Below are 24,617 nucleotides of genomic sequence, written 5' to 3'. Positions count from 1 at the left end.
CAGGAAAGAACAGTTTAAAATTAATGTAATATAGTATTGGCCATACTATATGATGTATTGCTTGTCTTTGTTTAATAATACAGAAGACAAAGACCTTAAAAAATAATCGCATATCGCATCGCAATCGCAATATTGGGGCAAAAAATCGCAATTAGATTATTTTCCATAATCGTTCAGCCCTAGTTATTACGGTACAGCACAACCCCACGATGGAATCTGCCTTTTATTGTCACCCTCAGAGATTCTGGACTCTGAGTAAACACAGTTATAATGTTAATATAAACCCAAACTTACATGAATACCGCTGTGATTTGCAGTGAAGTTTAGCAGCACAGTTTGGATACTGAGCTGAGTCAAAACTGTGCAGCAGTAACAGAGATGCTTTCACTGCTGCTTTCAGAAGAAGTACCAGCTGTGGAAGAAGCCATCAGCCCAGCACAAAGTCCTCTGGTCACACTCACCTTCCAGAAACACATCCACAGGAAAGAGAAATACCTGGAAGCTGAACCCAAAGCTCTGGGGGTATTTTGTGTGTGTGTGTGTGTGTGTGTGTGTGTGTGTGTGTGTGTGTGTGTGTGTGTGTGTGTGTGTGTGTGTGTCTTCAACTTCAACTAGTTTATATATACACACTATATTGCCAAAAGTACTCACTCATCTGTCCAGATCATTAAATTCAACTGTTCTAGGTTCATTTTCTGACACCTTTTCCTGACTTTACTTCAGATCACTCAGATCAGCCTCAGTGTTTTCACGATGCTCAGCACCATTGTGTTTCTGAGTAACTGGGGTAATACGTACGCTGTTATACCTTTCTTCATCTCATCTCTCCTGGTAAGTTTGCAGACACTTCACACACAGCATTAGATGAGCAGAGAAACTATATAAGACAAGAAAACTTGCATTCTTCATAACTACTTGCATCCCAAGTCCAGCTAGAATAAAAGACATGAAATGTTTTCAAATAGTGACATCTTTGCTGCAGGACAATCACTGATCTGCAAAATGACACCGGCACTTAACAACCTTGCTTTTATATAAGAAGATAACCCAAAATATAGAGTTCTCTGTTTCAAAGGGATGTAGTAAATAAGTGTAGTACCCATCAGTGTAGACTCAGAGTGACTGCAACATGTTGGCAAGTTGTCTGTGTTATAAATTAGATTAGTTATTTAATTACCTTCGCCAGTCTGTTTAATTGCAGTCATCCAACTACTACTAGCAATTGATAGCTAAATACAAGAAAGTATGCTGAATGAAAATATTGAGTGCAAATTCTACTCTACTGGAGCACTTAAAGCATTTTATACAACATTTCCCATTCATACAAGCACTTCCTTTCATGCCTGAGCACTTTCTAGCTAACAATCACACTGCACTGAATCCACTGAGAGCAACCTGTACATGGTATCATGCCCAAGGATGCTTTGGAACACAGACTGGAGTAGCCAGGGATCGAACTACCAGTTCATAGAAAAGTTGCACTACCTTTAATTCTGTTAGTTGGTTAATTCCAGACTTGGGCCTAATGTCAGCCTTCTTGTGTGTGGTTTTGTTCTCTGTACAGGTGATAATAGCTGGGAGCATAGCTATAGCAGCAAAGAATCTTCATCTGCCGACAGTGAGTGTGCACACAAGCATGCACATACAACATAACAGCTTAAAAACAGCAACCACAGAGTACGGGAAGATATTTACCGTATCAGTTAATGCCACTGTTGAAGTCCCCTGCCACAGAAACAGAACAGCTCTCAGTCTCATTTCCTTTAAGAATCACTGAGTAAGGCTGAATGCAGCTAGTTGTTACACATGTCAAGTGACCTTGTCCCTGACATTTTACTGCCAGGACTGGCAGTGACCAGTACATGCAATAGCACATATGGCCAGGATGTAGAAGCAGTACTTCTCATAATACAGCAGACAGACACCAGCAGTCACCTTGTTAGCAACTAGCTGGAAACAAGTGGGAGGAGTGAAACTGACTTTTTATATCAGGATTGAAATTTAAAGTGTTTTTTTTTTTTATCTTCTTACACAATGTATCCATGTCTCCAAGCAAATAATTGTATCAGCTGTTTTTCTCAGCTAAGGGCCTGCTTGGTGATGCAGATTGTGGCGTGTGTCGCTTCCATCGTCAATCTAGTCTGCACTCTGATTAAGGATAACACACCCTATTACTGCTGGCACTCTTACATGATGGACTATGGTGAAATCTGCCATAAAATTGAGGTGAGTAACAAATGCCTTCTTTATAAGAATATTGTAATTATATTTAGTTGAACTACATTCATTTTATTTTCAAATTAGTGGAAGAAAGGGAAGTGTCAAACTAAGAACCATCTATTGTCTTCCATTATTCTAATGTGGGAAAATTCTTGAAAGAGTAGTTTTCAAACAGCTAACAGATCATCTGCAGCATAATGATTTATTTGAAGAGTTCCAGTCAGGTTTGAGAACTCATCAGTAAAGACGCTGGTGAAGGTTACAAAGGATCTTCTTATGGCCTCTGACAGTGGACTCGTGTCTGTGCTTGTCCTGCTAGACCTCAGTGCAACGTTCAATACTGTTGACCATAATATTTAATTACAGAGATTAGAGCAGTACATAGGAATTAGAGGTACTGCACTGCAGTGGTTTAAATCATATCTATCAAATATACTCTAATTTGTTAGTGTAAATGGAGAGTCCTCTTCACACACTAAGGTTAATTATGGAGTTCCACAGGGTTCTGTACTAGGATCAGTTCTGTTTACATTATACATGCTTCCCTTTGGCAATATTGTTCTGGGTATCGCTTACATTTTCACTGCAGATAATGCCCAGATTTATCTGTCAATCAAGCCAGATGACATAAATGGCATGGACAACCAAGTGTGAGCATGCAATAACTCGAGAATGAGACAGAGCAGAAGTTTAAAATTAACACTATGGGTGCGTCTACTACGAATCTCGGACAACTTTGATCCCAAAGTGATCATGATCACAGATTTTCAGAAGTTTTCTGAAAATCCCGTGAATGCGATAGTGTAGGATTTTTCAAAAAGATGGCTTGGTGCATCTACTGGGGTAACTGGCAGCCACCAGTATTTTCTCTGTATTATTGTAAGGTCTCTATGGTAAAAATGGTAAATGGCCTGTATTTGTATAGCACTTTACTAGTCCCTAAGGACCCCAAAGGGCTTTACATATCCAGTCATCCACCCATTCACACACACACACACACACACATTCACACACTGGTGATGCCAAGCTACATTGTAGCCACAGCCACCCTGGGGCGCACTGACAGAGGCTATCTCACAATATAAAGCACCTTGGGGCAGCGGGCTTGTGATATGGTGCTATATAATTCAATATAGTTTTATTTATTTATATAAATATGGAAAAACTACAATTATAATAAATGTAAACAATATAAATAAAATTGAATTGAAATAGGTGGAAGAGTAATGTGACGGCACTTCACAGTATGCTAAATGCACAATTTAATGAAGGAAGTTGAGCTGAAGAATGACATGAAAGATGTCCATATGTCATGTGTGTGTATTGTGTTCTATTTACAGAAAATCAATGCCCACTTTTGTGCTGGAGGTATACTCATCCAGGCGACTCTGTTTGCCATCTCTGTTACTTTGGCTGCCTATTGCTGTAAGGTGGTCAACTGTTGTGGGCCACCGGCTAAACTAGTGAGTAGATGCTCATGATCGCAATCGCAGTGCACTGTCACATTGTCATATTCATTAATGCCTACACACAGGCATTTGGACATGTGTGGAGCCAAACTATACTTACAGTTTTGAAATACCCTGTTTGTGTGTCTCCAACTACAGTTTTTCGCTGAGATTGTAGTGGCATAATCTTCAAATATTTGGTCAGTTTGTCGAGATAGAGCCTCTTTGCAAAAGTGCTCTGACGTTTTCAAAGACAGTTGTTCCTGCTGCCAGTTAACTTTGTTAACCGTTAAATGTTAGATTTGTGCTCACAATCTTTCAAAATACACAAACAAGGTATTTCAAAACTTTACTTACACTTGTGCCATTTGTGGTTTTCAATGCATTCTGGCATACCTGCCCCAAATCCACTTCATGGCAATTGATTATCTTGCCATGACTTTGATGGGTGAGGTTGAACGATAAAATTGATTCATGAACACAGCAGAAGGGTCAGGAGTGCCAATATGACTTAATGAAATAAGCCATTGAATAACTAATTGTGTAATTAATTAATTACAATTGAAAACAACTAAATAAAAAAATTATTAAATCTTTTACATGAAATTAATTGACATGATATTATTGATTAATTATTTATATATCTAATTAATGATTTATTTTCAATTATAATTATTTAACCATGGCACTTGAGGCCCTCCACAGTAAATTAATATTTTTTTGTTATCCCATTAAGAATAGGCCACACAATCATTGTTACTAACTTTAGACAGGGCTCATAGAGGTAATGATATTCAACCTTATTTTCTGTGCCTTTCAGCCAGTGATCACCGTACAAGCCCCTCCCGCCCAGGAGTGAAGATGGGACAGGCGCAAAAGACTCACGTACAGCCACGAAAATGCTCCAGTACAGTCTTGAGTTAAAACCAAATCAGTATTTTGAGAATAACAATCATGTGTAATATCAAAGTGGCACTTTACCCTCCATTATATATACATATATATACACACACATACATATATACACACAAACATACACACACATCAAACAGAAAACAGGGGGACTTCCAGGCCAAGGAACAAGGCACATTAGCCAAATCAGTTCATGGAGGTTGACCAGGAAAAGAAGAAGCAAGAAACTGAGACTTGATTAATACGACTATTAATTTGTGCTTGAAGATGTCCTGTGAGCCGCCTATTACGCAAGCTGTTAACTCTCAGAAACTTGTCCTCTGATTCAGTTGTGTCTTTGGGTTTGTCAGACCTCTTCCTGTCAAAGTTTGTTACTGAGCCTTTTGATGGTGAAGGAAACTGTACTCACTGACACCTTGACTTTCTTTGCAGCTTCTCTGTAGGACAGACCTTGCAATAAATAACTGGAAAAATTGGAGTGGTCTAAACGTTTTCACCTGCAGTGTACATATACATATTCATACATATACAAATAGTTCGCACTCCAGTCACATCATGGCTGATTTAAAATCCTCTGTGGTAGTGTACAGAAAAAATATGGGCCAGACTTATAGCTCAGGGAACCATAACCAAGATTATACCCCCAAAACAGTTATTCAACTCAGTTTTATTTATACAGCGCCAAATCACAACAATAGTTGCCTCAAGGCGCTTTATATTATAAGGCATAATATTACAATAATACATACAGAATGGAAGAATTAGTTACCAGTCATGTATAAAAACAGAAGATTTTATTCTGCTTTTTAAATAATTAAGAGAAAGTGACAGAAACAAGACAAAAGTTAGGCTGGAGTTCCTGTTATCACTGGGTAAGGGAAAGGCAGGAACATCATGGATATGTTGTCATCACAGGGCTAACACAGAGATTCAACCATTCACACGCCCATATCCACACTTAGAATTACCACGTAACTATTAATTAATACATGTGTGTACTCTGCATATTCTCCCTGTGTGGTTTTCCTCCCAAACTCAGACTCCAGCAGACTGGAACGAAGAGAAGACAGCACTAACACTACATCACTCGCACCTAATTCAACACTAATAATGACAACAAAAAAAAGAGTGTATCCTGCCTCTTGCCCTATGATTGCATGAGTTAGAGGTTCAAATAGATTGTGAATAAGAATTTGCTGTATAACTTATGGTGAAACGTGGCTTCTAGTGCTCTGAGTAGTCAGTAAGGCTAGAAAAGCACCATATTAATGCCAGGCCACTGACACAGTCGCCTGCAGATCATGTTGGAAGCACGGTCCTTTCCACGCAGTGCTCCAGTTCTTCTGACAGTGATGTGATGTCCAGTGAGAAGTAAACACATTTTTTTACAGCTACCCCTTCTTCATATCTGCAGTTTGTCTGCCCAGTGACTCTGTGGAAGATCAGTACAAAGTAGCAAAGTAATTAAGCACCTTAAATCTTCTATATTTACTTTTCATTTTATTCCAGATCTACTGGTGTGGTGCACACACGCACACACACACACACACGCGCACGCGCGCGCGCACACACGCGCACACACACACACACGATTTCTGAAAGGGATGTGACATTTTAAGGCCCAACTGTACCTACATGTCCAGTTACGTAAATTAGAATGCATACGGTCTTTATCAATTAGAGATCAATGAAAGATCATCTGATTCAAATGATAAAATGCAGAAACAAAGTGTGAAAAACTAAGTACATAGGTAAATAGGCGAGTAGAAGCCAGTACTGCTAAGCTCAAATGCACATAATTAACTGATCATCAAGTCTGAGCACTTCTATGAAAACAGAGGTTTTGGCAGTTTGCAGATCAGAGTAGTAAATTGTTAAATAGATTACCACTCAGAATACCATACAGCACCAGCCTCGTGCCAACAAAACAACAAAAAACAACTTTATTCTGATATTAATCGAATCTAAAATTAACATTGAATTAAGATTCTCGTGTGCAACAGTGTCAATCATCTTTGCCTCCAGCTGACAGGCAACTTTAGGCTCACAGCTCCTCCCCCCACTGACAGCTGAAGTAGTTAACATGCATTACACTGAACAACACTTTCAGAGGAAATTCAGAGCTCAGTAAAACTCTCACTTCAGCAACACTGAAATATTAAACAGTTATCATAAACGTTAGCCTGGCTGGCACACACAATAACATTAGGTGTTTAGCGTTAGCAATTACCCGATAGCCACATTAGCCGTCTGTTATCATTAACATTGCAGCCAGCGAACTGCAATTAGATAATAGACGAATAATTATTGCAGAGCAGATTACGGACATGTGGATAAGCAGGCAGTTTGCTGGCTGTGCAGAGCAGAGGGGAGACTGTAGCTGAACTGAACAGAACGGAGGGGCCAGAGAGTGGAGAGCTAATCCTGGCAATTAAAGATAAATAATAAAAATGGAATAAATTAGAAATTTGACTGAACAGCACACAGTACTACTAATACAGGATATGAAGCAGGCAAGGAGGTGACCGGGGCAACAGACATCCAGAGGCCCCCCCAGACCACTTCAAGGACAATGGCAGCCCCTACCTGGAGAAGAGCATAGGTAAGCAGCCAGCAGCCACAGTGCAGAAGGCCCAGGGCCACAGAAATGAGCCCGCAGGTGCTGCCGGCAGCCAGCTGTGCCAGAGCAGACTGAGCTCCAGGCCCAGGACCTGAGACCCAAGAGCACCACGCCCACCACCCTGCTTGGGCGTGGTGAGCCAGAGCCAGGAGGGCCAGGTCATGCAAAGCAGCCTTTGAGAGTGAGCCACAACCCAACCGAGCACTCAGCCACAGACACCGAGAAACACCAATGCACCAGCCAGTGGGTGGGGGCGCCAACCAGCACCGGCACCAGAGGTGAGGACCCTGTTCAGTGTGCCCACCTCAAAAGGCCCCATATGTATGTGTCATTAAAGTGTAAGGAATGAGAGTGTCCAAGTTATGAAATCAGAACAACCCTAGTCAGCACGGTGACCCAAAGAATCAAACACACCAGAGGCCAAAATTCTTCCACTGCCATGGGAGAGACTGATAACGTCATAAGAAAATGATTACTCTGAGTTGTGGCTGGTAGACGTTGTTCTACAAGCTACTGAATCATAGGGTGTACTTGGTTTTCACACACTGCTTTGGCATTTTGTCTTAATTTTGTACATGAAAAAAATAAAATACAAAACGAAAATACAGTGAGACTCCAGTAACCGCCTCTGGCATAATCAATGTGAGCAAAGCTTTTTGTGAGAGGCTTTAGTAAAGAACCAACAGGAGACATGCAAATAATAAAAGTGAGTAATGAACAGAGAGCTGAATGTATTCTATCTAAACATACTGAGCATGAGATGCTGTAACTAACTTGGGCTGCAGACAGCGTGACCTCCTCCAGGTCTCCGAAGCAGCCGTGTTTATGTCGGATGAGACTTCCCCACAGCATCGAGCTGTCGCAGGAAGGACACTCGCCCTCAACTGGCAGAAGGTGGGATGGCTCAGACCTCAGGAAATATCTGGCAAGGCAGATTACATGACCTCTCATCCCACAGGAAGGGTGGACACAGCTCAGCTTCTCTGACACCTCGAAGAGCACAAAAGCATTACATTGTTTACATTACATTAAATTCAGCTAAAATTTCAAGTAAAGTTTGAACTTTTACTGATTCTGGGACACAAAATAAACTTTCAAGATATTTTCAGGCGAGACCTCGATTTATGAAGACGTCACCTGTTTGCAAAAGTGCTCCCACATTTTCGGAGATGCCTGACATCCCACCAGCTAGCAGTAGATAGTCGACTGGGATGTCAAGGCTCACTAGAGCCAGTCTTGTGTCAAGGTAGTTATCCCCGACAGAAGTTGTTTCCCCTGCGTCGGGAGCCCGACTTTGCACATTATTTTCAACCCTGCGTCGTTTGGATACTCAGGGGAAGTTAAAGTTGAGTTGAATAAAATTCACTTAGATAACTTAATGTTCATTTCAGTATTTTATTTGTTCCTGAGTAAATCGGCTTGGCTGAGGCTAAAGTAAAATAAAACAGAGGGACAGGTCAGGAGCTCTGCTGCAGAGCAGGAAGCTCCACACATTCTCTCCACTGCCTGTTTATTTGAAGAAAGGTCATTGAAGTAGGTTAAAATGTTCCTAGATTAAAAAATATATATCAACAATGTGCTCAGATGGATATGATTTGAAAAACAAGTATCTAAACAACCAAACAATATCTGAGCCATTGAGTATTTTGATGAGTTAATCCTGCTGACCATTAAAGACATCCTGCTGTTTAAACTGAACAGAAATGTGTAAAAGCACTGATACTGATCTGTTAGATGACTCTACCTTGATGTGCTTCTCACAGAGAAAACACATGGACGCCTCCTCCTCTTCCTCGTCCTGACATTGTAGCGAGGGTGTCTTTTTGGCTCTTACGGTGCCAAAAGCGATGGGGATATGGAGGGGAGGCTGCAGGCCAGGCTCAAAGTCCATCCTGTACTCCTGTTTGAGCCAGCGGGCTGTTAGCGGCAGTCTGTTCCATGGCGCAACCCTCAGCATGTTGGAGACGACTCGCCAGTGGAATTCCAGGCTCGATTCTTTTCTGGAGCGCCGAGATACATGCACAAGCCTCCTGGAGGAATGAGGGTGCTGCCACGCCCACTCAAACTGGCACACAGAAACATGACAGTCACACAGCCACACAGGACAGTGTCCAGCTTGGATGGAGCTTGCAAAATATTAATCTGAGTTATTTCCCTTCATGGCAGTATTTTCCTCATTTCACTTGTGCCTAAAACCTTGTCTGTTTTCAGTCTGGTTCAATTCTATTTATATAGACAACAGTGCCACAAGGTGCTTTATACTGTACGGTAAAGACTCTCCACCAAGTAAACACTAAAACCCAACAATGAGATGACCCCTATGAGCAAGCACTTTGCAACAGTGGGAAGGAAAAACTCCCCTTTAACAGGAAGAAACCTCTGGTAGAACCATTCTCAGGTAGGGACGGGAATCTGCAATTCCATTAATAAAATATAATGTTTAAAGTAGTCTTTAAACATTTCAGGGCCCACCTTATCAGCATGTCTCTGGATCGCCCCTCTGCTATCTATGTTTCCGCAAAAAGAGGATTTCTTCTGTTGCTCATGTTGTTGTGCAAAGACGCGATGAACAGAGAAATCAAGTAGTAAAGCTAGCTAACCCTGCTGTCTGGAGCATATTTTTTTATTTTGAATCATATTGTCCCAGCTACAGAAATGAGGCCCTTACTGTCTCATAACACAAGATCAGCCTTTCTGAAACTCCAAAACCTCCAAATTTCCAGCAACTTTCAAGGCATCAGAACTACACCTGAGAAGAGGGGAGATGTTGTGTTTGTGTTTCAGATTTATTGGAAATGCAATTAGGCTGTGACATAAAAAACATAGAGTCTCAGAACACAAACACTATGGTCACTATCTCTTCTATTCTGTGGTTATTTGGTGCTAAGACTAGCCACGGATGATTTTGTGTCCACTGCGACAGTCTTCTGACCACAATAAATCAAACAAGACTGGAGTTCAGATTCCAGAGTTCATTTAAACTGAACTCTGGAAACATTCAACTAAACTTCAGCTGTTAATGTTTGATCATGAATCTGACCTGTCTAGCGTGCACATGCAGTCATGGTCATGTTTTTCTTTCTGTTAGCTTTAAGGATCATTGTGTGAGCTGAATGGTTGAAAATCATGCTCAATTTCTGTGCTGAAAAATGGGCCTATATTTATTTTTATCACTCTGTAAACATACCCTCCACCCACCCACCCACCCACCCACTATCGTTAGGTGAAAAAAATGACAAATGGAAATTTCATCAACTAAAGCCCAGATTGGCAGATTTCTGCTGAAATCCAATGATTTAAAGCAAAGCAAAGCAAATTAATCATCACATTTATTATATACTAACATTTGCATGAAATTCCAACTGACAAACTGTAGAAGATTGCACGACCACATGTAAAGAAACAAACTCTGAAAACTGTGCACGCATGAAACTGTGCTCTTATTGCTATGGGCTTGGGTGACACTTTATTATAGTCACAATGGTGCTCTGAGAGTTTTTGATTCATTTCCATCACTTATAGATTGGACAGTGTCTTGATACTTACCCTGAGAGCAGCAATATCAGATGGGAAGCCGTGGATAATGAGGACCATCTCCCTGTAGACAGACGGACACAGTAAATAGCAACTAATGTCCAAGGTGCGGTACACCGTACAGTATAAAGTTGCGAGGCCCTACCACGGTCCTCTCCCGCTGGTCCTCTTGGCCCCTCCTCTGTGCCTCCCAGCATTGTGCTGTCCTATCCTTCGCTCTGGGTTCACAGTGAAGCCGATGTAGATACGGCCTTTAAATTTTGGATTGATGCAGTACAGCATATACACCCCGAAGAAACTTTCCACCTCCACTACCATAGTAACAGCATAAGCAGACTACTCTCATGAGCCCAAGACTGAATCACGACTTTACCAGATATCGGTCACAGTGTCTAACATTGGCTACATGCTAAAGTATTATACAGGTATAATACACACCAAATAACTCCAAGTACTGTTCAACACTTACGTGACTTTTGCACAAAATCTTTACGTTTTTCATCCACAGTTAGCCACCTCCGACTGCTTGGTCGCTTTAAAAAAAAGTACATACACATAAACAGCCTCTGTATTAGTAGTCGAAAAATCTGCCTGATAAAATTCAAAATTCAAAAAAGCGTAACGACGCAGAGTAGCTAACAAAAGCGTGACATCTTATACCAGTCAGGCTATACTAACACATCTATGACTAAAGATGTCGGATACGTGCAGTCTTTTCTGATTCATTAATTGAAACTGCAAAACTTTAGTCTGGCTTTCTGCATAGACCTCTAGTGTTATGATTTGCTATTTTAAATAATTGGTCCCGCCTACTGTATGTACGGCTATCAAATGATTGGGCACTGTGTAATTTGTCACAATGCAATTGGTGTTTCTTTCGGTCTGTTGTGATCTTAGCGCCGAAGACTGACGCCAGTAGGACGTCCGCACAGAGTCACTAAGGAGCGACAGCATCACAGCCTTTGGTAATACTCTCATCTTCAACGATTTAACAGTCGAAGAGTATTTTTCTTTTAAATATACCGAGAATGCACGAGTGAATATAACGCCCTTATTTTAAGTGGCAGTTTACATCAGTCATCAGATCCAGTGTGACAAAGCAGCTGCCGGTCCGGCTAACTACTAACCCTGCAATCGGTTTGTTTCCGTTTTTATATCATGTAGACATGTCAGTAACAGCTGATCACATCCGGGACAGACTTATCAAAGAGCTGGCGGCAGTGCACGTGGTAGGTTCAAGGCTGTTCCTAAGAGAGAGAGAGAGAGTGTGTGTGTGTGTGTGTGTGTGTGTGTGTGTGTGTGTGTGTGTGTGTGTGTGTGTGTCTGTGCACATTCAAAGTGCTTTCAGTCATTAACAACAAAACCTTAACTTTGAAGTAACATTTTACAGCTACAAGGGCCCATTTGTAGCACAGTGGGTTAGGTCTGTTGCCTCACAGAAAAAAGGTTTGAACCCCAGCTGGGTCCTTTATGTGTGCTATTTGCATAATGCCCATGTGTCTGTGTGATTCCTCCCGCATTTCAAAGACATGTCTGTTAGTTTAATTTGTAATTCTAAGTTGGACATGGATGTGAGGTAGAAGCACACCTATCTACATAATCAGTTTCTTCAATTCCAACCTCTCCACCATCACATACAAGACAAAAGAGCTGTCAAAGCACATCAGGGACAAGATTGTAGACTTGCACAAGACTGAAATGGGCTACAAGACCAAAAGAAAGAAAGCTGGTGAGAAGGTAGCAACTGTTATAATTCAGAAATGGAAGAAATATTAAACGACCCCCTATTATCCCAGGTTGTATGCCATATGCAAGATCTTACCAACATGAAAGATGATGGGTGAGGATGATAACGGTTGAATCAGCCCAAAACTAGACAGAAGGAGTCGATGATTTCAAGGGTAGGTAGGACCAAGGCCACCTGGAACACCACTTGGAAAACACACTACGCTGTAACAGACTGAAATCTGGGTTGAAGAAGGAAGGAAACATCTAAATAATTCAGAGAAGGCTTGAGAGAAAGCGCAGTAATAGGGTGAAACTAAAATTTAGCTTTTTGGCCTCGACTCGACTCACCATGTTTGGAGAAAGAGAAATGCTCAGTATGACCCAAAGAACACCAAGCATGGAGGGTGAAACACTATACTTTGACGGTGTTTTGTGTTAAGGCTTCAACATACAAACACCTGCACACTTTCCAGCCCACTTAAAATCCCGAGTATAAGAGATGATCCTGTCGAACCTGAAATAACTGGTCTGTTTTGAAAATGTGTAGAGAAAGTACAGATATTTGTTTAAAAATGTAGGGAGTAAAAGTACAGTTGTCAGAAAAATAAATACTGAAGTACAGATTGGTACTGTACTTAAATATACTTTTAACCTATGCATTTGTACTTCATTACTTTCCACCTCTGGGCAGGACCATGTATCATAAAACATTGAAGATGGGTCTTCCATCACAACACTAACCCAAACCATACCGCCAAGGCAACAAAGGAGTGGCTAAATAAGAAGAACATTAAGGTCATAGAGTGGCATAGCCAGTCTCCAGGACTCCAATAGAAAATCTGTGGATGGAGCTGAAACAGCAGCCAACAAACCTAAACAGCTGAGAGTTTCTGTGAAGATTGGGCCAGAATGTCTCATGAGATGTGTGCAAGCCTGGTGACCAACTACAAGCTTTTTTTTAGGCAACAAGGGTTTCACCACCACTCACTCATGTTTTACACATGACACACAAATCAATTTATAACTTTTATGTAATGTATTTTTGCCTCTGTTAAAATGAAACTACCATGAAAAAATCAGAGCTGTAATTATTGACACTATGTTGTAATAATGTGCATTGCTGGAATGAAAGAAGGTACGCTTACATCAGTGTACTTTTCATACTTTACATGAGTTCTTTTTCTAATGGCACATAAACCAGTATATTTCAGAGGAAGTACAGAAGTACAGTAAGGTGTCAGTTTGGCTTCTGGCTAATGGTGATGCTATCTCACTGTTTTTAAACAATGCAAACAATGAATTGATTAATGCAGCAAATAATATGAGCACATCATTTGGTTATGAAAATGTTAGTTGCAGCTTGATACTCAATAGTTTCACTTCACACAACTACTGCAAATCTACCTTTTTATAATAAAGGATGAGTAATAATGACCTTGAAATGTATTTTTATAGAAGTATTTAGATTATTTGTCTAAAGTAAAGGTACTCACATACTTGATCTTGTGCTTAACCAGGAGGTGGAGGATACATCAGCCAACAGATGTGCTGCCAGCTTCAAAGTGCTGGTGGTTTCGCCGCAGTTTGAGAACAAACCACTGCTGCAGAGACACAGGTAATAACACATGTGCCAGTGTGTACGCATGAGGTGCTGATGACAAAACAAAGCTGTGGATGGATTATTTGTTTGTAAAAAAGGCTCAAGGGATGAACCTGTGTTATGGCTACATATAACAGAAAACTAGGCAAAGAATTTTATATTGTGTCTTTAGACACTTTAATAGTAGCGTACTGCAAAAACATATATTTTGTTCCAATTACTTTAATTAAATATATGAAAAATGTAAACAATAAAAAAACAAGTATTTTTGCAAATACCAAGTGATTCCTTAATGGCTATTAGTGCAAGACTTTGTATGGCTTGAGTCCTTTAAAAAATTAGCAATTTTAACAGGAAATGAAACAAAAAGAGAAACAAAATTGTATATTTTTGCTTCAAATCATCATCGGTATGTACAGAGGAGGTGGGGAGAGAGGTTCAACATTGTGAGTGTGTAGAGTCATCTTTAAAACACAGTGGAGGCTCTAGCCAGTGGTGTGGAGCATGGCAATGATCCCACCAGTGCAGTTAAATCATACCTGGATAGAAGAACACACAGTGCAGCACTGTCAGTCATGGACTAGCCTTCCCAGAGCTCGACATTATTGAAGCTGTGTGGGATTATCCAGACACAGAACAGAACAAAGGCAGAAACCTCCGAAGAAGAGCTTTGAATTTCCTTCATGAAGGGCAACTATTCCTGAAAATGACCTGAAGAAGCATCAGAGTGTTCAGCGTTGCCTTTCAAGCTGGTTAGAATTGTGCAACATATTTCCATAAACCACAGCAAATATTTTCTATTTTCCTAGCAAAATATAAAGAAATGAAGTGTAACGCAGGACTTTTGCTCAGATTATACGTCTGTGCGGGTTTCAGTCAAACTCCTTTCTAGCCGTTTCTGCAGCCTTAAAGCTCGTCATGTCACTGTGCTGTGTGTACTGTGTGTTGGCAGGATGGTGAATACTTGTCTAGCCGAGGAGCTGAAAGAGATCCATGCTTTTGAACAGAAGACCCTCACACCAGAACAGTGGAAGAAACAGAATTCACAATGACACACAAACACTGTATCACGTTGTTGCCACAAACACTCACTGGATATGTAGAACGGATACACTTCTTAAATTCTCTTTAATCGACTGGCAATAAAACTCTTTGATGCTTCCTCCTGTCTCTGTTGAATCATTTTTATTGGACTCTCTGCTGTTTTGACAGCACAACATCATGTTTTTTATTGCTAATAAATCATAATAAATACATTTAATGAAGTTACAAATGCCCACTGCAGAACATGGTAAATGGTAAAAATGGCCTGTATTTGTATAGCGCTTTTCTACTCCCTAAGGACCCCAAAGCGCTTTACACATTCAGTCATCCACCAATTCACACACACGTTCACACACTGGTGATGGCAAGCTACATGTAGCCACAGCCACCCTGGGGCGCACTGACAGAGGCGAGGCTCATAATTTATATATAATTTATTCTGTTTATTTTATTTATATGGCACAAAATCAAGTAAACTTTCACCTCAAGTCAGTATGTAGTTTATCTCATCAGTGCATATCATTAGATAAGGTGAGGTGATGGTGAACAGTTTATTAAAGAAGATCATTGATCATAAAGGTACACCGTTCACCATCTCACAATACTGCGATTGCAGCCATTCCCCAACTCCAACTATGGTGTACATGTGATTTATGTAATGGTGAGCGTGTCATTTTAAGGATGTGATTAAATCCTAAACTTATATTGATTCAAGTATTTTAAGGAGCAGTGCTGTTATATGTCATATGGGGATGCTGCTGGCACACTACATGTCCCAGTGACCCCCAGGATTACAGACCAGTGGCACTGACTTTGCACGTCATGAAGATCCTAGAAAGGCTCGTCCTTGACTGTACATATACAACAAAATTGTGGATTGTTGATTACCTGACAGGAAGACCACAAGGTCTGACAAGGTGATCAGCAACACAGGGGCGGCACAAGGGACAAGGGACCTCTCCCCTTGGACATTGTGGAGGACTGTAAATACCCTAGAGTACACATAGGGCATATGAAGGGTCAGAGCAGCTGAGGTCTTTTAACATCTGTGAGAAAGTGCTCATGATTTTCTACGAGTCTGCTGTGGTCAGTGCCATCCTCTGATGTTGCAAGTTAAGGGGCCATAAATGCCAAGATCAAGTGCGGATCAAGAAACTGGTTCTGCAAGGCCAGTAATATTGTGGGGGATGGAGCTGGGGTGGTGTTGGAGAGGTGGATGTTGTCCAAGATAAGGACAACGTTGGACAGTACCTTCCACCCACTCCGTGACATGCCAGCACATTCAGTGAGAGACTGAGATTACACAAATGCACCACTGGATGACACAGGAAATCATTCCTGCCTGTGAATATTTGTCTGTACGACTCCTCAGTGTAATGCACAGTACACAGTGCAGTAGTCACGCCCTTTTGCACATCCTCCACAGTGAAAATAACAAGATTATACCGTTAGAGAATCTGTAACCACATAATTTCTTTAAGTTAATAAAGTATTTGATTATGATTAATGAATCATAATCAAATCAAACCCTGTAAGAGCGTCACACACGTATGTTCCCAAGATAACGTTGGAAGGAGTGTATAAATGGAACTTGCAGAGATGTTCACTGTGTATGCTTTTCCTTCCTTTCAAGTAAATAAATGCGTTGGAGCTCGCTACTGTGTCTCACTGTGTCTCACTTCATAAGAGACTTTTTCTAACAATAGGTTATAAATGATTAAAATCACTTGGAGTATGTGTGGTTTAAGTGGAGTACTGTTACAGTGATTTGAAACTCGTACATAGGTCTCAAATCTGCCTTAAAGACTGTGAGAGAGAAACAATAAGTCAATAGTTTCTAATCATATTTTCATGGTTTCACGCACTTTTCACACAGCATTAGGTGCTCACCTGAGCATGACACTATTTGTGTGTGAGCATATTTACTGGCTGATATGCTTTTGACCTGAACTTGTGACTAAGCTATTAATGATCATGTGCTCCCAAATAAAAATAGATTCAAAGAAATAATAAAATCTTTCCATCTGAATTTTTCTGTTTTTGTTTGTTTTATACATTTTTTGGTGTTTAAGTATAAAGTACTTGGTGAAGTCAGTGGGTAAAGTTAGCATACGATATTGAGCATTTTTTAAACGAGTGATGCTGTATAAAACAGCTTCTTAAAGGTAAAAAGGGTCTCAGATGAAGACTTTTTAGGCTTATGACATTTTAAATATGCTAGTATATTTTTGTATGTGTAGAGGTGTTTTTATAGTGTGCCATTGCATTAAAGGAACAGTTCTGAAAAGATTCCTCCACCTCTCTCCATTTTTTAGCTAATGATACTGTCATGACACAAGCATGTCATGTGGCAGGCAGAATGCAGGACTCTGCAAACAGTCAAAATCACAGCTTTATTGCTATCAAAAAGCAGAGAACATCAAGTCAAGTCAAGTGATCTTTATTTATATAGCACATTTAAAGGACATCAAGTGTCGGCCAAAGTGCCGAACAGAGGGATAATATAATCAAATAAAAATAATTAAAATAGATAAGATCAAAACATTATAGAAAAGATTGTGAGACATCCATATATGTTTGTAAAAATATATGTGTACATGCAAATATGCACATACATATACAAAAGTGTACACATTCACACACAAGCACACATGCATGAACATAAAATACATGTATAAGTATACACATGCAAACATCGTCCAATGAGATAAAAGACCAGAATAATAAAACAGAATAAAATAGGTGTCAGAGAGATCTGAAAGCCTTGGAAAATAGGTAGGTCTTCAGATTTGATTTGAAGAAGGAGGAAGAGGGAAGACTGTTCCAGAGTCTCGAGGCGGCAATGGAGAAAGCCTGTCACCTCTAGATTTGAACTGGGAGTATGGAAATAATAAAAGCGTCTGACTGGAGGAGCGCAGAGTTCGAGTGGGTAGGTGTAGGCTAAGGAGATCTGAAATGTAACCTGGAGCCAAACCATGGAGAGGTTTAAAAACAAATAATAAAACCTTAAAATCAATTCTATATTTAACTGTCAGCCAATGTAGAGATGCAAGTATCGGAGTAATACTCTCTCTCTTTCTGGTTGTGGGCGGGACAGGCTTGAGTGACACATGCCTAAATAGAAAGAGTTACAGTGGTCAGTCAGAATCAACAGTACAGTAATCAATGAGAAATACAAAGCTACACTCAAGCAGAGGTGGTACGCATCATGAGGGAGAACACAATGAGGAACAGAGGGAGATGCAGACAATATATACACATGGGAACACAGCTGAACTGAATCACAGCTAATGAGACAGGCGGAGCAAAGCTGAACATCACACACAAAGGACAGAATAAAACAGGAAGTAACACACACACACAGTGAGACTCAGACTAAGAAACATGAACGTGACACTGGGATCAGGGATACGGAGAGACATGACAGACTGGGGAGACAAAAAGGACAAAATACAAAAACAGACAGATGCCGACATATTTCAGAGGTTTAATATTTTTTATCCACAGCTTTGAAGTCTTTATGAGGCATACAGTAGGTATGCTGGTACACAACATGTGTTGCATCAAAGGTTAGGGCCAACATGCAGCCTCTGTACATACAATCCAGTAGCTAAAACCAAGCAGAGCAGCCAAGCTACTTTGAGATCTGACCAGCAGTTGGTGGTATTACAAACTATAATACATAATATTGGTAGAGAGTCAATCTGAACCCTCCCTAAATAATAAAAGGGCATCTTGTAGTCCAAATTCCCAGTGATGTGAAGTTCTCACTGTGAATACGTGCAAGCTGCACAAGCTCCATAGTGGTTCCAGCAGCTCACCACATGATTCCTCTCATGGACTCGGGTACGGTGGGATCTCAGAATCGCTGTCAGGAGGTGTTTTTTTGTGTTTTTGTTTGTTTTTACCAAGGATCAGCTGGTGGTGGGTGGACTAAATGGATGGAGCCTAATTGATGTATTCACTCTTGCTCAGCCAACTCTCTTTGCTTTTCACGTCAGTGCACAGGTGAAGTGCAGTGCATTTGTGTGTGGTTAGCTAGACTCGTCAGCTCCTGCAGAGAAATCAGGCCTTCTAATTTAACCTCTGTTATACATTTCAGGGCTAGGTTATTGATTTCTTGCCTTTTCACTCCTACTTGAGCAGATTTATTTCAGAGTGGTTTGAGTCATTGTGAGGAGCTTTGTTTGCAAGGCCAGTTTGTAACGTGTGTTAACATAAAAAGCTTTTCATCTTCCGCTCAGAGATTTCTACTTAGTGTTAATTTCAGGTGGTGTATTCCTTTGGTCTTTCTGCTGAGCAGGACCAACTTGGGCAACCTGTTTTTGCCTTTGCATATTTATTGACTTAATTTGTAATAACCTTTTGGCCAAGCAGCTTTATGTAACCAAACTCTATTCAAACACTCCTTCCAGGGCAAACATATTCAGAAACTCTCAGGGTTGAAAGGAAAGCATAAAGTCATAATTAGCTCTTAAAGAGAAATGTATCTGGTAGAAAACACCAGGTTTTATGTCACATGAACATACACTTGCTCTGTCCTGAATAAATTATCCATCCTCATACACTCAGGCTCAGACAAAGACACACACTTTTCCCCTTGATGGCTCTTCCATTAGCACACCTCAGGAGGGTAAGTGGTGGAATTAATCCTCACACACTTGACACTCTCGCTCTGTTTCTGTTTCCTGTTCTCTGAGGGATGAAATTAAATCAGCATTCAGCCATTTCTGATCTAAACCTGATGCTTGATGCTGTCAGGGGTGTGTGGTGAATGATCTGCTACATTCAGAGGCATTATACTTACTATGTTCCACTTGTTTGCATTTTAGTCTAGCTTCTGGGGTGGCAGATAAGTCATAATATATTCAGGAAAATGAAAATACATGTAAGGTCACCGACTCACAGTCAGTCTAAAAATATTTCCTGAGAAGGAAATTCATTGATATGGTGCCATTCAGTGAGTATTTTAAAGTCTGATTTTTCCTTTTTGTTAAGTTTCAGTCAGCTGAAATGTGTTTTCAGTCATTTAAAGCTTTGTGTCCATCTCATACTGAGAATCAGAACAGCACTTCTTTCTTTTTAAATTCACTAGATTCATTTCTTTTTCTTACATAACTGTTTCTCTCTCCTTGTTTTAATGCCATCTTCTTATTTATTTCTCCTTTTAACGTGATTAAAAGGATACTCGTTTCATTGTGACGGAATAAAAGTGGGTGGTAGGCAGAGACGGGCTCCTCCAGGCTGCACATTAGGGAGCACTGTCCACTCACAGCCAATCACAGTCTCTCTGTGTGGGTTGTCCCTGTGTTCTCGACAGTTATCGTTCACTTCCGGCTCTCTTCCACAGTGTGTCTTTGTTCTGTCTTCCTCACCTCACCCCCAACTGATCGTGGGAGATGGTCACCCCTCCCTGAGCCTGACTCTGTTGGAGGTTTCTTCCTGTTAAAAGGGAGTTTTTCCTTCCCACTGTCACCAAGAGGGAAGGCGTCTCAAACTTAAATGAGCTGTGGGCCACTGCTAGCACTGTCATCTCATGTGAGGGTTGTTTGTTTTTTAAAATGTAAAATATTGTGTAACAAGAGAAAACTGCAAACGTGAACGCAAATGTTTTTCCTCCCTCTTAACTGAAGCCTTTCGTTGAACTACCAAATAAACACGTTGGTCCTCGCATTCTGGTTAGACATGTGGCAGCACTTCTGCTATCATTGTGTTTGTATTTAACAAATTAAAAATGCAGACATAAGGTTACACATGAGTTTGTGACTCTCTCACTGAACTAACAGAGCCGATCCCTCAGCATGTTTGTGCTCTCTGCTCATGTCCCCTTCATATTCAATCTGGCATATTTTGGCTTTTTAAAGAACTTATTTTAACACTGAACTCAACAACAAATAAATCCTCCCTAACAAAAAAGTCACTTTGAGGGTCGAATTGCATTCGATTTCTAAGTAAACCCCAAGTTGCTTTCCGAGGCGTCCACTAGATTTGAATGTTAGCTAGAAAGCACTTAGGTGTCGAGAAACGTGCTTGTCTGAATGGTTAAGGTTTGTTGTATGGAGTATGATAGAAAGATGTCATATAAGAACCCATCCATTTACCAATATAAAGCACCTTCAGGCAACTGTTGTTGCAATATAGCACTCTGTGTTAGCCCTGCCTGATGACCTGTCCTGGCTCTGTCAACCTATGGCAGCTGGAATTGACTGCCGCCCGTTGCTGACCCTGAACTGGATAAGCAAAAGAAGAGGAATGAATGAGAATGTTTCTCTGAGATGAAGCAGATAGAAATCAGCTGTAATTCATTTACGGTTTCATTGATTTTATTTCTTTTAATTGATGTTTATAGTATAAGTTAAATATACAAAGGATTGCTAAACGAGTCCATGTGCCTTAACTATTCACAGAGGAATAAATAACTTTTAAAATGAACTGACATGAATTGATTTCTATTATTTGACAGTGACAGAGATAAAGTGGTACACCACTTCCATGTCGTCAAACAAGCATATGCGCTGAGCTGTGTCATGTAAAGTGAAAACTATAAGACGCTTAACAAGTACTGTTCCTTTTTCTTGCCTCACTATAGACTCTTACTGCTGATATCCAGTGTGGCATGCAGCTCCCCAGGCTCATATCCAAGAAGGCCTTGCAGGTTGCATACGAAGCGATAGACGTAGCGCTTGCCAGCGGTTTTGCGAATAATGTTCTTGTCATAGTAGTAGCGCAAACCACGGCTCAGCTTCTCATAATTCATCTTAGGTTTGTTCTTCCTACGACCCCACAGCACTGCCACCTGAAGAAATAATCCACATGTAAATACCAGCAGAATAAGCCTCGTGTTTCCTTTTTATAACAGCAACATGATGATTTCTAAATGACCAATATTGAAGCAGTAGTTAGCAATGTCAGCTCATAGAAGAAAGTTCTTTGGTGCTTTCATTGCAGAGTGGAACATGTGGAGGTTACAAATATGCCATTACAAAGTGAAAAATACCCTAATTGAAATGTGGCCCTTCATGCTCTACTCATGCAGGTATATATCCTGATATGTTGTGAACTCAGCATTAATGACCTCGTCAGGATCCGTCAGTTTGAACTCCCAGCCATTTCCTGTCCAGCTTATGCACGACTGACAGCTGTGGTCTGTCAGAAGCTCCAGCAGAAACTGCCAGAGCTGAATGGGCCCACTGCCTATTGAGACATGACAGAACAAATGAGTATGCTTACCTCATGGCTACACCTTATCGTTTACCTCCTTCAGCCACTCTACTCACCAGTGTAGCCAGCAAGAACTGCTACAGGTATTACAGCTGTCTCCAGATCAGTTTTGCTGCCTGCACATTCCCTGAAGTTCCTCTGTTTCTGAGGTAACATGAAGGCATTTTCAGACATGCTCTCTTCCATTACTGGCTGGACGTCATGGTGCGGAGCAGCCCATGATTGAGTGCCCACAGCGGCAGACTCATCCCCAAGAACACTCTCCACTTCTGAGCCTGTCCCTGGACACACATTGGAAACAGAATCAAGTGATGTCTGCCAGCTCAACTGAGTGGTCATATCAAACTGTAGATTAGTCTACAGTCTTCCAAAAATGAGCTGATGTAATAAAGTAACTAAAATTAACTAACTGAAGAAGAGAGCTTTAGTCGGAGAACAGTCCAGAGCCTCCTTCCACAAGGATGAAACACAGAACACACAGCTGCGGGGAGGACACGGCAAAGAACAGAGGGAGACTCAGACCATATGTACACAGGGAGATGGAAACACCGAGGAACACAGCTGAAACTCACTGGGAAACAAGGCAAAGGAAGCAAAACTAAAGACAGTGCACAGGAGATAAGTAACAAATAAAATAAGACTGAGTCCAGGACAAAGACATACAAACACGACACAAGTAACACACAGAGATGTCCACACACAACTGGGCACACAAGAAGGGAAATATTACATAACAGAGACACGTGGGCTCAACAAGAACATAACTAAAGATCCAAACACACTGCTGGAAGATAATGAAAGGATAAAGGGAAATAGCAACCATTTTCCTAAAGAGCAATGCTAAAACACAAGTGATCCTCAAAAACTCACAACCCTGGCTCCAAGACCCATCGACCATGAAACGATTATTATATTCCACGTCAGCTGTAAGTCCTCTAACTGCAAAGTGGATGTGTTACGAGCCACAGCACCTGTCAGCCCACATAAATGCTCTGCTCACTCAGTAAGCTCCTCTGGCATTAACATCAGCTCTAAAACTGTGGCTCACTTACTTTTGTCCATATTGGGTCTTTTTCCCTTTGTGGCGCAATTCTGACTGTAATGCTTTTTATTCAACTGATGACTCATTATCATGTGATCTGTCTCACCTCCATTCCCTCGTATTTCCTGCAGCGGGGCTGCAGAGCTAATGTTGCTGCTGCCACGTTGTGAATAGGCTGGATAGTGGCCTCCATGCTGCACACTCATTGGTTCCAGATCGTGGAGGTCTGAGCTCTCACTGGGATGGTACTGAAGGTGGTAATTATCTCTGTCTGAGCATCCCTCAATCTCTGAGTAATTTTCTGAAGGAAACACGACAACAAAACAACAAAAGTCTCAAGCTTGCAGTTGGGTGGTGCGTGCAGACGGCTAATGAAGAAGAGCAGTCACATTCTCTCAGTGATAATGGGCTTTATTCACAATCAGTATGAATGCATCTGTGAATGAACTATGCATACAGTTCACTCTGTTCCATATATCAATATATAATTTTTTTCACTGATGATAGTAATAGTATCAAGTTTGAAGCAGTTCTAATTTTTTTTCATAGTCCAAACATATACAGGTGGTAGTATGTGGCTCAGCACATCTATTCAACACTGTCTGAAATGCCATATAATGACCTGCTGAGAGAAAGGACTGTGCAAAGAGAACTGACCATTTAAAATTTCAGAGTTTTGAATTCTTCACCATTCTTGTGCAATGATAGAAAACAATGTGGCTAGAAAGCTAACTCTGTGCTTTTCAATAAAAGTGCTATCACCTCTCCTCATGGTCTCCAGGTGCTCCCACAGGATTTCTCCTGCAGTGGAGTCAGACAGCAGGCCCAGGAAAGCCTCTTGGTCAAGACCACACAGCTCGCTGCCATCCAGACCTCTGAGGTCTGAGCCCAGGCAGCAGAGCCCAAACTCAGCCTGGCACCAGTCCAGCCAGTGGTTCACCTCCCACTTCGACCACAACCTAGGATCTAAATATACATGCACATGCATTAATAATAGAGTCGGCAACACGTGACAACTAATCAAAGCTCCCACTCCCACTGTACCCTGTGGAAAGTGACAGCTGATTCTCTCTTGAGCGAAGCCTGCAAAGCTGGCTTTCACAGCCTCAGTGAAGACCTCCTTACTGGTTGGGGTGAGGGGGGGGACCTCTAGGACATCAAACTCTGGAACAAAAGTTATGTTTACTCTTTACAACACATTAAAGACGACCTATCATTAAATATTTATATATATATATATATATATAT

The 24,617-nt window shown here is 40.9% G+C and overlaps 3 protein-coding genes across 8 annotated transcripts in view; 1 reads left to right on the top strand and 2 right to left on the bottom strand.

The window, feature by feature from the left end:
• Positions 1-5,292: 5,292 nt before the first annotated feature.
• slx1b (SLX1 homolog B, structure-specific endonuclease subunit) lies at positions 5,293-11,889 on the bottom strand. Of its 6 annotated transcripts, XM_005754713.1 has the most exons (7): positions 11,807-11,889; positions 11,204-11,267; positions 10,880-11,045; positions 10,747-10,798; positions 8,945-9,265; positions 7,975-8,190; positions 5,293-6,023 (listed from the first exon to the last, which is right to left on the bottom strand). In XM_005754713.1, the coding sequence occupies exons 1-7, from the start codon at positions 11,813-11,815 to the stop codon at positions 5,880-5,882; spliced, it is 972 nt and encodes a 323-aa protein (XP_005754770.1). In that variant the 5' UTR covers positions 11,816-11,889; the 3' UTR covers positions 5,293-5,879. The 6 variants fall into 6 exon arrangements, with proteins under 6 accessions (XP_005754770.1, XP_013763398.1, XP_005754769.1 ...); XM_013907944.1 differs by lacking the exon at positions 11,807-11,889 and having other exon boundaries at positions 10,880-11,070; positions 11,204-11,498; XM_005754712.1 differs by lacking the exon at positions 11,807-11,889 and having other exon boundaries at positions 11,204-11,498.
• LOC102205523 (bolA-like protein 2) lies at positions 11,603-15,224 on the top strand. The gene is made up of 4 exons (XM_005754718.2): positions 11,603-11,699; positions 11,899-11,963; positions 13,980-14,077; positions 15,015-15,224. The coding sequence occupies exons 2-4, from the start codon at positions 11,901-11,903 to the stop codon at positions 15,112-15,114; spliced, it is 261 nt and encodes an 86-aa protein (XP_005754775.1). The 5' UTR covers positions 11,603-11,699; positions 11,899-11,900; the 3' UTR covers positions 15,115-15,224.
• Positions 15,225-21,689: 6,465 nt separating this feature from the next.
• Positions 21,690-24,617, bottom strand: part of LOC102206848 (protein c-ets-1-B-like) — a 4,748-nt gene continuing 1,820 nt past the window's right edge. The window contains exons 3-8 of the mRNA XM_013907941.1: positions 24,414-24,518; positions 24,132-24,335; positions 23,476-23,670; positions 22,384-22,608; positions 22,182-22,300; positions 21,690-21,902 (exon numbers count right to left, since the gene is read on the bottom strand). Of these exons, the coding sequence (XP_013763395.1) occupies positions 21,690-21,902; positions 22,182-22,300; positions 22,384-22,608; positions 23,476-23,670; positions 24,132-24,335; positions 24,414-24,518 (1,061 nt within the window). The remainder of the gene's footprint in view (positions 21,903-22,181; positions 22,301-22,383; positions 22,609-23,475; positions 23,671-24,131; positions 24,336-24,413; positions 24,519-24,617) is intronic.

The sequence above is a fragment of the Pundamilia nyererei genome, unplaced genomic scaffold (genome assembly GCF_000239375.1).
Source record: "Pundamilia nyererei isolate P.nyererei 1_Seehausen unplaced genomic scaffold, PunNye1.0 scaffold00630, whole genome shotgun sequence".
In the NCBI taxonomy this organism is placed as follows: Eukaryota; Metazoa; Chordata; class Actinopteri; order Cichliformes; family Cichlidae; genus Pundamilia; species Pundamilia nyererei.
The sequence above is the reverse complement of the archived record's forward strand: the minus strand, read 5'-3'. Positions and strand labels throughout refer to the sequence as shown.

Excerpts from the sequence above, each read along its gene's own strand:
- slx1b (XM_005754712.1), bottom strand. The coding sequence starts at position 11,291 with ATGTGTATGTACTTTTTTTTAAAGCGACCAAGCAGTCGGAGGTGGCTA. Across the intron at positions 8,191-8,944 it reads TCTGTGAGAAGCACATCAAG|GTGTCAGAGAAGCTGAGCTG; the intron begins GTAGAGTCATCT and ends GTGCTCTTCGAG. Across the intron at positions 6,024-7,974 it reads TCACGCTGTCTGCAGCCCAA|ATCTTCCACAGAGTCACTGG; the intron begins GTTAGTTACAGC and ends TACTTTGTACTG.
- LOC102205523 (XM_005754718.2), top strand. The coding sequence starts at position 11,901 with ATGTCAGTAACAGCTGATCACATCCGGGACAGACTTATCAAAGAGCTG. Across the intron at positions 11,964-13,979 it reads AGCTGGCGGCAGTGCACGTG|GAGGTGGAGGATACATCAGC; the intron begins GTAGGTTCAAGG and ends GTGCTTAACCAG. Across the intron at positions 14,078-15,014 it reads CCACTGCTGCAGAGACACAG|GATGGTGAATACTTGTCTAG; the intron begins GTAATAACACAT and ends GTGTGTTGGCAG.